We start from the raw sequence: 13,781 nt of genomic DNA, 5'->3' as shown, positions 1-13,781 counted from the left end.
GATAAGATTGATGGTACCTTCATAAAAGACTGAGAACTAGTTGCCCAGAGGGTCATGATGAACTCAGGTATGTCCTTTAATTGACATCACAGCTGTTTTCAAACCTAGAATCAGTCAGTCTGCCTATTTAAAGGGAGACAAATAGTCACGTTGCTGTTTGGTGAAAAGGTGTGAACCAGACTGAACATGGACAACAGAAAGCCAAGGAGAGGATTGTCCCAGGACATTAGAAACAAAATTATAGACAAATATCATGAAGGTAAAGGCTATAAAACCATTTCTAAGCAGCTTGAAGTTCCTGTGACCACAGTGGCACATATAATTCAGAAGTTTAAGACCCACGGGACAGTAGCCAACCTCCCTGGACGTGGCCGGAAGAGGAAAATTGACGACAAATTGAGGAGACGGATAGTTGGAACTGTATCCAAAGAGCCCAGAACAACCTCCAAAGACATTAAAGGTGAACCACTAGATCAAGGTACATCAGTGTCAGATCGCACCATTCGTGGTTGTTTGAGCCAGAGTTGACTTCATGGGAGACGACCAAGGAGGACACCACTGTTGAAAGGAAATCCTAGAAAAGCCAGACTGGAATTTGCAAAAATGCATTCTGGGAAAATGTCCTTTGGACAGATGAGACAAAACTGGAGCTTTTTGGTAAGGCACATCAGCTCTATGTTGGTAGACTCAAAAATGAAGCATCCAACCAAAAGAACACTGTCCCTACTGTGAAACATGGAGGAGGCTCAGTTCTGTTTTGGGGCTGCTTTGCTGCATCTGGCACAGGGTGTCTTGAAGTTGTGCAAAGGAAAATGAAATGTCCAGATTATCAAGGCATTCTGGATAGAAATGTGCTGCCAAGTGTCAGAAAGCTTACTCTCAGTTGCAGGTCATGGGTCTTCCAACAGGACACCGATCCAAAACACACAGCCAAAAACCCCCAAAAATGGCTCAGAGAAAAGCGTTGGAATATTCTGAAGTGGCCTTCTATGAGCCCAGATCTGAATCCCATTGAACATCTGTGGAAGGAGCTGAAACATGCCATTTGGAGAAGACACCCGTCAAACCTGAGACAACTGGAGCAGTTTGCTCATGAGGAGTGGGCCAAAATACCTGTGGACAGGTGCAGAAGGCTCATTGACAAATACAGAAACCGTTTCATTGCAGTGATTGCCTCAAAAGGTTGTGCAACAAAGTATTAAGTTATGGGTACCATCATTTTTGTCCAGCCAGATTAGTTTTTTTTTTTTAAATAATTCTGTTATCAACAACTCTAAAGTAATGGCTGATTTTGATTATTTAATTTTCAATACATTTTAATTTATTGTTACTTTTGAATGTTTCAAGTCATTTCAGTGAACATTGTGGACTTTATTTCTTTAACTGAGGGCTACCAACTATTTTGTCCACCACTGTAAACACTACCAGCATCAGGAATTCAAACTATGGTTCAAGTTTTTTCAATATCCTCATAGGTATATGGAGGCCCAGACCTGTCAGCCCCCCAGCTGGCCAAGCTATGCACCACCACGACCAGCCCCATGCAGGTTTCCAGCACCGGCAACCTCCTCACTGTGCGCTTCAAGTCTGACGCCTACGTCAGTGGTCGAGGATTCAACGCAAGCTGGGCTGAAGTCCAAGGAGGTGAGAAAGCTCGGCATACCCAAAATGTGACATTTAAACTCCTTTTACATTCATACTGAAGCTTCTATTCAGTTCTCCTTTTCTTGTCCGTGTTATGAAAATGTCAGTTAATACATCAATGAAGAATATTCTTTCAAGCATCTTGAATGGCAGCCAATTTAGACAGTAAAAGCATACACGATGCAATTAGAAATGTGTTAAATACTTTAGCAAATAAGAATCACAATTTCAGGAACCAGGTCAACCAGGTTACATTACAAAAGAGAGTCTGTACTGAAAACTATCAGTGAGAGATGGAGCTTTGCATCACAATACCGTCTCTCGGCATAAGGATAGAGACTGTCAGCCAGTCTTGTGATTCTTTCTGAAGGCATCAAGTCAAACAAGTGATATGTTGGGTGTTTTTAGGCCTTCAGGATGTCATGAATTCTACTCAACAGAAAGTAGAGTAATCTTTACTGATCTGTGGAAAAGTAGTCCCAATGATCTTCCCTGGTGTTTTCCCCTCTTCAGCCATGGTGCACCAAGAAAGCCACACAAGTACACTCTCAGTTGCACAGTAGTAGAAGGTCACCACGAACTGCTGAAATACCTGAGTCTTCCTCAATTCCCTCATGTTGAAAAAGCATTGTTGAGGACTCTTTACCACATTTCTGACAAAGGGTCCTTTGACCCTTTCACCAACAAAATCCTTTAACCTGAAGCCCGCTCACCTGATTGCCAGTCACAAGTGAGGAAAGGTCGTTTAGTTTTTACCATTTCTTGATCTTTTTATGGCCAAATTATGACTGCAGAATCATGATGTTTGGTTAAATATATGTTTGGTATACCTGCTGTCTTGTTTGGATTCAGCCTCCACAGTTCATCAGCAACTTTAACAGAGAGAGTTGATAAGGACACAAAGCAGTTAGTGTGTGAAGGGTACACATGCAATCATTAAAGGCCATGTCATACAGCCACTACGTACATTTGACACATTTTCATGTCTGAAACTGTGTTCTTTGGTGATACATGCGTGATATACGTAATTCATAAGTATTTCTTGTGTCATTGGTACATGTGCGCAGATGTCCGTCGAGGATTTCGGTCGACTGGTCTTTACAAGAAATTCCGTTTTTTTTAGTTTTTTTTTTACGTGAATTCAGTTTTGAGCTGTTCAAAATCTTGGGTTGTTAGAGAATTACGTATTTTATGCAGTTGCTACGCAAATTTGTGGCTTTCCACAACAGTTCCACATATGTCTAACAGACTATGCATGTACCACCATCTTTTATATCCCATATATTGTGCACATATCACGTTAAAATAAGGTGATTGACGCACAAAGCACTAATGAATTGAATACAAACAGAGCAATAATTATCCACGGTTCATCATGTTCAGGCTCTCATGTTCTTTGCATGGTTTATATGTACCTTTTTAGTTTTAGCGTGGTTCATTCGTGATACATCTGTAAAGATTTCACGTAAAGACCACAATTTTTCTCACTTTTTCCACATGTGTTCACGTATGACCAATTGTCATCCATGCAATGCACACAAAATATACTAGTGGTTGTGTGACACGGACTTTAAAACACAATCCTTAGTGCTTCAAGCATCGATTGAAAAAGTAGGAGAAATGTCAACTCTCTCACTGTGTGACTCTTTAAAAAGTTAGTGACATGAATAATGAATAGTGTTTAGTCTAATCTCATATTTTGTTTTAAAGCTTAATCAGCCAGGTTCTTGTCACGAACTGGTGGTGGAGGACCCAAATGCAGGAGACCAAGCTTGATGACAGGAACTAAAACATTTAATTAGCAAACTGAAACATGACAAAACTATGAGGGGAAACAAAACTGTGACAAAACAGAGCAGATGACCTGACAAGGATGAACAGAAACCAAGACACTTAAATAGGCTGAGGGTAATTAACTGAACTGAAGACAGCTGTGGATCATGAACCAGAAACTGGTGTGACTGACAAGGAAACCAAAAACATGACAAAGAAAACCAAACCACTGAATCCTTACAGTTCTATTGAAAGCTGAAATAGAAATGAAAAAGGGCATCCTTATGTAAGTATTTTTGTTTAAAGGTGCTGCATCATCTGTATTTTCCATCTGATGGTTAAAGCCTTTGGTGGTTTTGCATCTCTGATGAGTTTGATGAGCAGCTTCTCCAAACATTCAGCAGGTTTTGAAGTGTCACAGGCCCTGATCAGACATGCAGCATATATCTGTTTTGTATTAGGGGATGTTGTAGCTGCTTTAGGACATGTCAGAACCCAAAATGTCTTCTGGATTTGGCCAACTCAGCTGCAATCTCTAAGCGCCCATCCCAGCACTTCCTCTTTTTGTTTTTTCTTTAGGATTTTTATCACAAAACCAAAGTGACACTTTGTACTAGTTCAATAAAGTTCATAGTGTCTGTATCGATAACTGACATCTTAGGTTCTTCTTCCATCAGACACGGTATGAATGCTCATGTTTATCTGAAACGATTGATATAATTACGTTGTTTTTGACCTAAACCAGTAAAGCCACCATGATCTTTCCTGCAGGATGTGGAGGTCCAATCACAGCTCCGTCAGGGGAGATCCATTCCCCTTTGTACCCTAACAGTTATCCCGCCAATGTGGACTGTTCTTGGGTCATCAGTGTGGACCACAACCACCGTGTCTTCCTGAACTTCACTGACCTGGATATTGAATTACACACCAACTGCACCTGGGATTATGTGGCTGTGAGACGATAAGTTGATCAGTGTTTGAATGTGATGGACCTCTGTGTACAAAGATGTACGGTCCTGTTGACAGAGGTGGAAGGTAAAAGATAGACTCTATCTGAGGCAGCTGGATGTCTCCCAGTGGTCAGATTCCATGAAGCTGTTAGAAAATGTAACAACAATGTTTCTAGAGGTTAGCTACAGGCAGGCTAAGGATACTTTACCTGCGGCTATAACTTGGGTGTACGAGGAGTTTGGGAAAGCCACTTTTAATTGCTTTAGAAAAAGATTTTTAAAATGACTCTAAGAACAAAAATAACAACAGAAAGGAGACATGAAACCCTGTGTATCATCAGTAAACTGGGCACAAAGGTTAGTTTGCTGAGCCACACAGAGAAAACTGTTAGCTCTGGCATACTCCTGTATAAATACTGACGTACTGTAGATATATTTCTATTAACCACTAGAATGTCTGTTTAGTAGTGTTTCGCAGAGGGACCATGTAACACTGAAATGACAGAACTCTATGTCTTCTGCTGTAGATTCACGATGGTCCAAGCATTTCCTCCCCCCTGCTTGCACACATCTGCGGTTCCAGTTTGCCGACCTCCATCACCTCCACCCAGAACACCATCTATGTTCGCTTTCGGTCTGATTCAAGTCGCGATCATCGCGGCTTCAGTGCCAGATTTTCTGAGGGTGGGTCGTTTGTCATGCACAGTTTTCTTTATGCTGCTTTAATGTCTGGGGAAGCAGTCTGTAGACTGATGTGTTTGAGAGATTTGAAGCATTCAAGCTCACTGCCAGTGAATGCTGAGAGGACGAATGTGTAAAAGAAGTTTAAATATGAAAGTTTGTGTATTCTTTATCACATCTATTCTCTAAAGTCAGACTGAACATTTAATCAGTACATTGCTAATAAAATCCCAGGTGTGTCAAGCATCCAGGCGTCATGCAGTTCTCTGCTCTCAGATCAGCTGACCGCCTCATTTTGACTGTGCAGCTCACATTTTTCACAGCATGTGGTGCAACCATCGTAACAGATGATGTTGGTGGAGCCATTGCATCACCGCGGTACCCAGCACCATACCCACCAAATCAGAACTGCAGCTGGTTCATCAAGGCCCAGGAACCATGTGAGCAACCTGAAGACACATTCTCCTTCTTCCTGTTAGTGTCATTTGATTAAAATCCTGGGTTTTCTGCACAGTCAACCACGTGACCCTGTCCTTCACGGACTTTGAGCTGGAGGCGATCGATTCCAACTGTTCACACGATGCTGTGGAGATCCTTGATGGAGACAACTACCTGGCACCCTCGATAGGTAGATATTTGTGTTTTGTTAAAGTCATTGTAAAAATAATTCAATCCAAATCCAGTTAAGTAGTTCCCAAGGCGAAAAAGAAAACAACAGTTTGAAGAACAAAGGACATTTTGAAGGACTTATGCCCGGTCTTCTGGTAATAAAACCATCCGTCCTTCCATCTATTTTCTAAACGGCTTATTCCCTGATGAGGTCATATGGATGCTGACCCCATCTCAAAAAATGTTGGTTGAAGGTGGGGTCCACCCTGGACAGGTTGCCACTCTGTTGCAGGGTCTCTTAATAAACCTTCCCAGAAAATGGACGTCATTTTCATGATTATCTTTTTTAAGAAGATGAGGCAGAAGAAGCAGAACTATTTGGTAGTTTGCAGAGTTTTCACAGAAAACCGTTCAGCTGCAGATCATCACAGGGAACAGACCTCAGTTTCAGAGAAGAGAATTACAGTTGGTCAATTCTGAAAAATCAAGAGGGTTTGGCAGTCATCGTTTAAAAATCATTGCAGACTTCAGAATAGTTTAGCAGTAGCTTTATTGCACAATAAAAATACATCCAGTTCAGGTAACCAGGTAACGTCTCTGTTCATCTGTCTTGTATTCTCAGATTTAGTGTGCTAAATCTTTTTTAGAGCAACATTTCTGTGGAAGTAGTTCAACCCATTGAATCACTGGGCTTTATGTTTAGAAACCATCACAAAGACTTAACCTTAATTACCGTCAGAAATGATTTGACAATGAAAACCAACAGAAAAATGAAGTTATTTTCAACACTATGTCATTACTGAAACTTTAAGACTGTTAAGACTTTGAGTTGAATTTCAAAATAAAAGTGTTTTGTTTGTAAAATTGGTTCCAGTGTTTGATTCATGAGGTAAGGAGCGAGTATACAGGAGTGTCCTCTCATCCTTCATGCATACTGGAAATAAACAACAGTTTAAGTTGTCTCACTTATGTCACGTGTTAACTAACATGACCAAAATGTTGTGTGTGTGTGTGTGCATGTGTGCGTGTGTGCAAATGCATTCCTGATCAAACTTCAACAGAACAGGCATTACAAGCTGATGTCATGATCATCCCCATCAATGTTTTGCAGGTCGTTTCTGCGGTTCGGTGGTACCTCACCCTGTGACCTCCTTCAGCAGCGCCATGGTGGTGAACTTCATCACTGATGTCTCTGTCTCTAGAAGAGGATTCAGAGCAGTGTACTCAGCCTCCACCTCAAGTACAGTGAACACTGCCCTTGTGCTTTTACTGGGAGTTCTGGTCTAATTCAGACACGGTAGCAATGGCAGGATCTTTAAACCATTCTTCTTGTCATTTGTGCTGCCCAGGTTGTGGAGGCGAGATGGTGATGCAGAGTGGGGCCTTTAACAGCCCCAACTATCCAGATGCTTATCCACCAAACCTGGAATGTGTGTGGACCATCAGGAGCTCCCCAGGAAACCGCGTGCAGCTGTCATTTTTGTAGGTGCATCTGTAGGTTAACGTTTAACCTATTAACCTGATGAATAAAACCTTAGTTTCACTGTTAAACTAAGGTTTTATTCATCATTTTCTCAGAAGAAGCCCATATGGATTTGAGAATATTTTAAAAGCGGGGCTTAGAATATTGGATTTTTAGAAATGTTCTGTGAATCTTTTCACTTACACCGCCACTACTACTGCAAATTGAGATGTATAGTGAGGCCCCCCAACCAGGCCTGCTGGAGTCAATGGCAGGCCTGGTCAGGGTTCCACCTGGACCTCCAAACATTGATACCTAAATATCCCACAAGGTCTACAGAACAGCAGCTGGGTAAACATTTGTAGTCTTATCGTTTCCCTGTCATGCACTTTGATTTGGAAAGGTCTAGATCCTCACACTGACATCTGTGTTGTAATTGTAAGGACATTTAATGTAGCAGACCCTTTATTAAAAAAAAAGAAAAATCTTAATCTTTCACAGTACAGAAACATCCAATACTTTTATAGCACTTTTCTACCTCCCATTAAGGCCTGAAGTGCTCTACAGTCACAGTCTCATTCACCCACAAACACACCCATTCACACACTAATGGTGACTCCGCTGCTGAACACTGGCGCCAAGCTAGAAACAACGGCGGCCGTGTTCCCTGGGTGTTCCTGGGCCCGGCAGTCCTCTCTCCATGCAGGGAGAGGGATCCCTGCGTTCTACACCTGAGCCTGGGGGGGTGTCCGTGTCCCTGGGGGGGTGTCCGTGTCCCTGTGGGGGTGTCCGTGTCCCTGTGGGGGTATCCGTGTCCCTGTGGGGGTATCCGTGTCCCTGTGGGGGTGTCCGTGTCCCTGTGGGGGTATCCGTGTCCCTGTGGGGGGTGTCCGTGTCCCTGTAGGGGTGTCCGTGTCCCTGTGGGGGTATCCGTGTCCCTGTGGGGGTATCCGTGTCCCTGTGGGGGTGTCCGTGTCCCTGTGGGGGTATCCGTGTCCCTGTGGGGGGTGTCCGTGTCCCTGTAGGTGTGTCCGTGTCCCTGTGGGGGTATCCGTGTCCCTGTGGGGGTATCCGTGTCCCTGTGGGGGTGTCCGTGTCCCTGTGGGGGTATCCGTGTCCCTGTGGGGGTATCCGTGTCCCTGTGGGGGGTGTCCGTGTCCCTGTAGGTGTGTCCGTGTCCCTGTGGGGGTATCCGTGTCCCTGTAGGGGTGTCCGTGTCCCTGTGGGGGTATCCGTGTCCCTGTGGGGGTATCCGTGTCCCTGTGGGGGTATCCGTGTCCCTGTAGGTGTGTCCGTGTCCCTGCGGGGATGTCCGTGTCCCTGCGGGGGTGTCCGTGTCCCTGTAGGGGTGTCCGTGTCCCTGTGGGGGTGTCCGTGTCCCTGTAGGGGTGTCCGTGTCCCTGTGGGGGGTGTCCGTGTCCCTACGGGGGTGTCCGTGTCCCTGTAGGGGTGTCCGTGTCCCTGTGGGGGTGTCCGTGTCCCTGTGGGGGTATCCGTGTCCCTGCGGGGGTGTCCGTGTCCCTGCGGGGGTGTCCGTGTCCCTGTAGGGGTGTCCGTGTCCCTGTGGGGGGTGTCCGTGTCCCTGTAGGGGTGTCCGTGTCCCTGTGGGGGTATCCGTGTCCCTGCGGGGGTGTCCGTGTCCCTGTGGGGGTGTCCGTGTCCCTGTGGGGGTGTCCGTGTCCCTGTGGTGTGGGTTCTGGTCATTGCCCCTGAGTGCTGTTCTTTGCCAAAATCTCCACTTGCGGTTGAGCCTGGTCGGGCCATGTTTACAACACTTTTTTGTGGACCCCCACTTCTCTTGAGTGTCTTCCTCCTGGGCGGGGGTGGCTGTTCCTTGCTTTGCTCTCTCCTGGACCAACCGTGGGCTGTGTGGGTGGCAGCCTGGGGTGTGGGGTGGGTCTCCCTTGGGGGGCTCTGGTCTGTGCCTGGGGTTGGGGTGGGGGGATGCTCAGAGCTCATGGGCGGTGTTGGGGTGCTCTTTTGGGGTTAGGGGTGCTCTCCGGGGGCAGGACCCCGCGATGGGCCCACCCGGCGCTGAAGGGGGGGGGCTGCTCTCTTTGTTGGGCTGGAGCTTGCACACTCTGTCCCCCCCATGCCTCCCTGCTGTTTGGCTTTGGGGGCCCCCATGTCAGTCCTGCTGGCCCTGGCCTGGGTGGCGGATGTAATCACCCGGGGGGTGGTTGTTCTCTGTCTGCTACTGTGCGAGTGTTGGGGGGTTCTGGCTGCTGCTGCGGCGGAGGTCTTGGTGTGGGGATGGCTGGACACTCCCTCTTCTTTTCACATTCCACTTGTTGACATGTGAACATTTATGGAGCCAACAGCTGTGTTTATAACATCTGAGTCTGTGTGTGGACAGGCCCCGCCCCTTCTAGACTTGTATTACATCTGAACCTCACTGTAATGATTATAACCATCCAGAAACGTGTTGCTTTTATGCTGCTTCATGGTTTTACCTCCCCCCCCTTCTATAACCACCCTTCTACCCCCCCCCCCCAACATCTCTCTCTTCTTCCCTTCCTTTCTTTTCCATCCTCTCCAACTCAAAACTGTGACAAATATAAATAATACGAATAAAGTTTAGCCTAAATTACAAAAGGGGTTTCTTCAAATATACACCTAGTGTGTCTGAGGATTCATAACCCCTGTTGTTAAAGTAAAATATGTCCAACACAAGAGGCCTTCAGCTCTCATCTGTCTGCTCAGCTGTTGGACAGGACAAGCTAGAAAATCCAATCAAATAAAGAAACAACTAGGGCTTCAGTGTTTTGCTCAAGGACACTTCGACACAGGGGGGCCCAGATCAGGAACTGAACCTGCAATCTTCCAAATCACAGGTCGACTGCTCCACCTCTGCCGCCCATTATAATGGTTTATGTTTGTGTATTCCTACGCAGGATTGTTATTGAGGTTTTTGTCTGGAGGTACCTGTGCCGGTTTTAAGTGTGCAACGTAAATGTGCCTGTCTTTTTAATGCAGTTAATAGTTTTTGCTCCTTTGCTTAGAACATTTCATCTCCAAGGAGACTCCAGCTGTGAAAACGACTACCTGGAAATCCGAGAGGGCAACTCCACCGGGGCTTTGGTCGGTCGCTTCTGTGGAAGTTCGCTGCCCTCCAACTACACCTCTGTGAGCGGTCACATCCTGTGGGTCAAGTTTGTGTCGGATTCATCCGACAGCGGAGCAGGATTCCGAGCCACATTCTCCCACTGTAAGTGTCTGGTCACTTGGAAACTGTTGTTCTTTGGATCATTGGCATTCTGTTTTTAGGTCTGGATTCAAAGCATTTTCCTCCACTGATTCCTTCCTTGTTTGAGGGCACTGCTGTTGTAGAATTTTTTTTACAGCTTTAAAGGTAGGAGAACCTCTGTGTATAACTAGTAGTTAAACACAATACAACCAATATTTAAAAAATCTTTACCTGCCCCACTCAACCCCACGTTGCTCCTGGTGGTTATAGATTGGCGCCATCAGTTTTTGAATGTGTGTGCATGAGTGAATGGAACTGTGACTGTGGGCCTTCTAAGAATGTTGTAAAGCGCTTTGTACGCCATTGACCATGTCAGTTTTCAAAGCTGAAATGAATGACAGCCTTTGGTCCTCAGTGTACGGCATTGATGTGACGGGGGAGTCCGGTCAGATTGCTTCCCCGCTGTATCCCAGAACATATCCCAACAATGCTCACTACCGCTGGACCATCAATGTGGAAGGAGACAGCTACGTTCAAATCCGCTTTCTGGACATGGACATAGAGGACTTGTATGACTGCTACTACGACCACCTCAAAGTAAGGTTCCATGTTGTGTGGTGGGAACATAAAAACAGAGACACGGCCTCACATTCACACAAAACCATGAACCTGCTGTTCTTTGTTTGGTTCCTTTAATGCTTCTTTCCATTCACATGTTAGTTTCCTAAAGTTCACCACTGTTGTTTTTCCACATCCAAAGAATCCAAAGAGAACATTCTTAGAACGTTCTAGACACTGGATGGTCACATGACTTTGCTAAATTCAAAGTCTTTCAAAACTTGGACTGGAATGATGGATGATCAGTTTTGATTACATGACGTGTGTTGTCCACTGATGCACTTGGTCATTTTACGTTTAGGTTAAAAAAGCGACCCTGTCTCAGTCCAGATGTATTTTCTAAGATTGATTATCAATTTATCTCATTTTGAGACGAGTTCTTAATGGTTTAGGTCGATTTGATTAGATCTGATTAACAACTTGCCTCAGATAGATTGATCTGTCGTTACGCCCTAACTATTGCTAGTTTTTTTTTTTTTTTTGTCTACAATCACACATACTAACATGTATGTCCACCAGCAGGCACTGTCATGATGTCGTCAATATATCCAACTCAAAGCAGACACTTTCAGCCTTCCCTCACCAACACACCTTATCTGTTACTTTTATGTGTGCTGTTGATGTTATTTATTACTTTGAGGTGATGAATGAAGATGTTTAGGCTTCAGGCTAACTGCTTTCAGATGAAAAAAACACAACTCCAGTAGATGAGATGAAGATTTTCCCATTTCCCTCCGTAGATATTTGATGGTCCAGATGTCTATCACTATCCTCTTGGAACATTTTGTGGCCTGGCCCTGCCCCACCTCATCAGAAGTTCAGGGAGCACCGTGACCTTGCTATTCAAGACAGATACAGTGGTTGGAGGAAGAGGGTTCCTTTTGGAATGGACTGCTGTGCAGAACTCTGGGCCATCACCCACGATCCCTCCAGGTAAGAACTGCATCTCTTTGCTGTCACGGTGCTGCAGAGTGGAGAAAGACAGGAGAAAAGTTTAAGAACACTAAGCAGTCTTCCATTCAGGGATTGGATTGGCTGTAAAAGCAAAGCTGTGCAGCAGACTTATTTTTTTTTTTCCACCTTTAGCAATAAAACAGTGTTGCTCATTCAAATGATTGTGGCTGCAGGCTGCATAAGGAAGTGTGGTGCTGCCACTCGAGTTGTGGATCATGCCCCAGGCCTTGATCCACAACTCAAGTGGCAGCACCACACTATGGCAGCAAACACATTCAAGTTAGTCCAAAATATGTGGACACCAAAGGAAGGTGTAGAATTGCTAAAATAATAAATTCAGTTACGCATGATATAATGACTGTTATGTAAAGATTCTCAGTGTTGCCTTTTTAAACCAGCGCAGGTGTCTGTCCATCACCTCCACCTTGTCTCCCCGGATAGAAACCATAGTTGCAGGATTATTTGTGACTATTTTGTCCTTGGGGAAGTTCACAGTTTCAGACTACGTTCTACTCAGCATCCCATGCATGTTCAGTTTTGCGTGCATTTGTGCATTTTAGGTGCATGTGGTGGGCAGTTGGTGGCAGGAGAGACCCCAGCCTTCCTATTTTCCCCTGCCTGGCCTGGACAGTATCCTCCAAACCAGGAGTGCACATGGTTGATCCGTTCTCCAGGCTCTGTGGTGGAATTCAACGTCTTATCTCTGGACATAGAGGGCTCAACCCCATGCTACTTTGACAGAATGGTTATCAGAGACGGTAAGATACCAATCCAGAGAAAACAGATCAACTTCTGCGTTTCATTATAAATGACACCAAATCACACCTGCACATCATGGGGTGATTCGCTGTGGCGCCTCCTGCAGAGAGAGGCTCAGAGGGCTGCGATTCAGTGTAAAGAAGGGACAATTTTTGCAGTTTTCATTGAGTGTGAGCTGCCAACTGGTTTGTTGATAGATGTGGCCCGCTAAGGTCATGACCTGTAGAGGTCATGGAGTGCAGAGGTCATGGAGTGCAGAGGTCATGGAGTGCAGAGGTCATGGAGTGCAGAGGTCATGGAGTGCAGAGGTCATGGAGTGCAGAGGTCATGGAGTGCAGAGGTCATGGAGTGCAGAGGCCATGAACTGCAGAGGCCATGGCCTGCAGAGGCCATGAACTTCAGAGGTCATGGCCTTTAGAGGTCATGGCCTGCAGAGGTCATGGCCTGCAGAGGTCATGGACTGCAGAGGTCATGGCCTGCAGAGGTCATGGCCTGCAGAGGTCATGGCCTGCAGAGGTCATGGCCTGCAGAGGTCATGGCCTGCAGAGGTCATGGACTGCAGAGGTCATGGCCTGCAGAGGTCATGTACTGCAGAGGTCATGAACTTCAGAGGTCATGAACTGCAAGGAAAATATTGTTTTTTTCAACTGTGAATTTGAGTGAAAATTTCACCCCAGCCACATATTCAAAAACTCAGTAAAGTTTGTACCTCACCTAGTACCCTAGGTCTTAAGGGCATTTTGAATGACCCCGCCCCCTAAAAATAAAGCCAAAAGATGACATCACAGCAGGAGAAACCGTCAAATATAGAATGGGGCCAAATCTTTAATGGGTATTAAAAAAACTTTCATAATCCACTGACGACAACCAAAACAAACGTCATCCAAAGTACGGTAAGTTATAAAATTATTATGGGATGCCACAAGGACTTATAGCTAAGTGGCCATTTTGTGGTCAAGTGTGACATGAGGCAATTTTCAAATTTCTACACTATATAGGAAAAATCTTTTTGTTTGTGAGACCGTCAGGAAATTTCTCACACCATCGAAAATACCACCATAGAAAAGGGCGGTGGGTGGAAGGCGAGGGCAGATGTGTGTCACAGCTACTATGTCAATGAAGGCAAGTGGAAGTGGGGGTTCCT

At 45.3% G+C, this 13,781-nt stretch overlaps 1 protein-coding gene across 1 annotated transcript in view; it reads left to right on the top strand.

Annotated features, from left to right (window-relative positions):
• Nucleotides 1–13,781, top strand: part of cubn (cubilin (intrinsic factor-cobalamin receptor)) — an 80,656-nt gene that overhangs the window by 44,147 nt on the left and 22,728 nt on the right. Inside the window, exons 31-41 of the mRNA XM_023950080.2 lie at nt 1,476–1,644; nt 4,189–4,370; nt 4,895–5,051; nt 5,372–5,488; nt 5,563–5,676; nt 6,769–6,897; nt 7,007–7,139; nt 10,122–10,327; nt 10,722–10,903; nt 11,665–11,857; nt 12,439–12,636. Of these exons, the coding sequence (XP_023805848.1) occupies nt 1,476–1,644; nt 4,189–4,370; nt 4,895–5,051; nt 5,372–5,488; nt 5,563–5,676; nt 6,769–6,897; nt 7,007–7,139; nt 10,122–10,327; nt 10,722–10,903; nt 11,665–11,857; nt 12,439–12,636 (1,780 nt within the window). The remainder of the gene's footprint in view (nt 1–1,475; nt 1,645–4,188; nt 4,371–4,894; nt 5,052–5,371; nt 5,489–5,562; nt 5,677–6,768; nt 6,898–7,006; nt 7,140–10,121; nt 10,328–10,721; nt 10,904–11,664; nt 11,858–12,438; nt 12,637–13,781) is intronic.

This window comes from Oryzias latipes, chromosome 20 (assembly GCF_053564925.1).
Source record: "Oryzias latipes strain Hd-rR chromosome 20, Olatipes_Hd-rR_3.1".
NCBI classification, from domain to species: domain Eukaryota; kingdom Metazoa; phylum Chordata; class Actinopteri; order Beloniformes; family Adrianichthyidae; genus Oryzias; species Oryzias latipes.
This window is presented reverse-complemented; position numbering and strand designations above follow the sequence as displayed.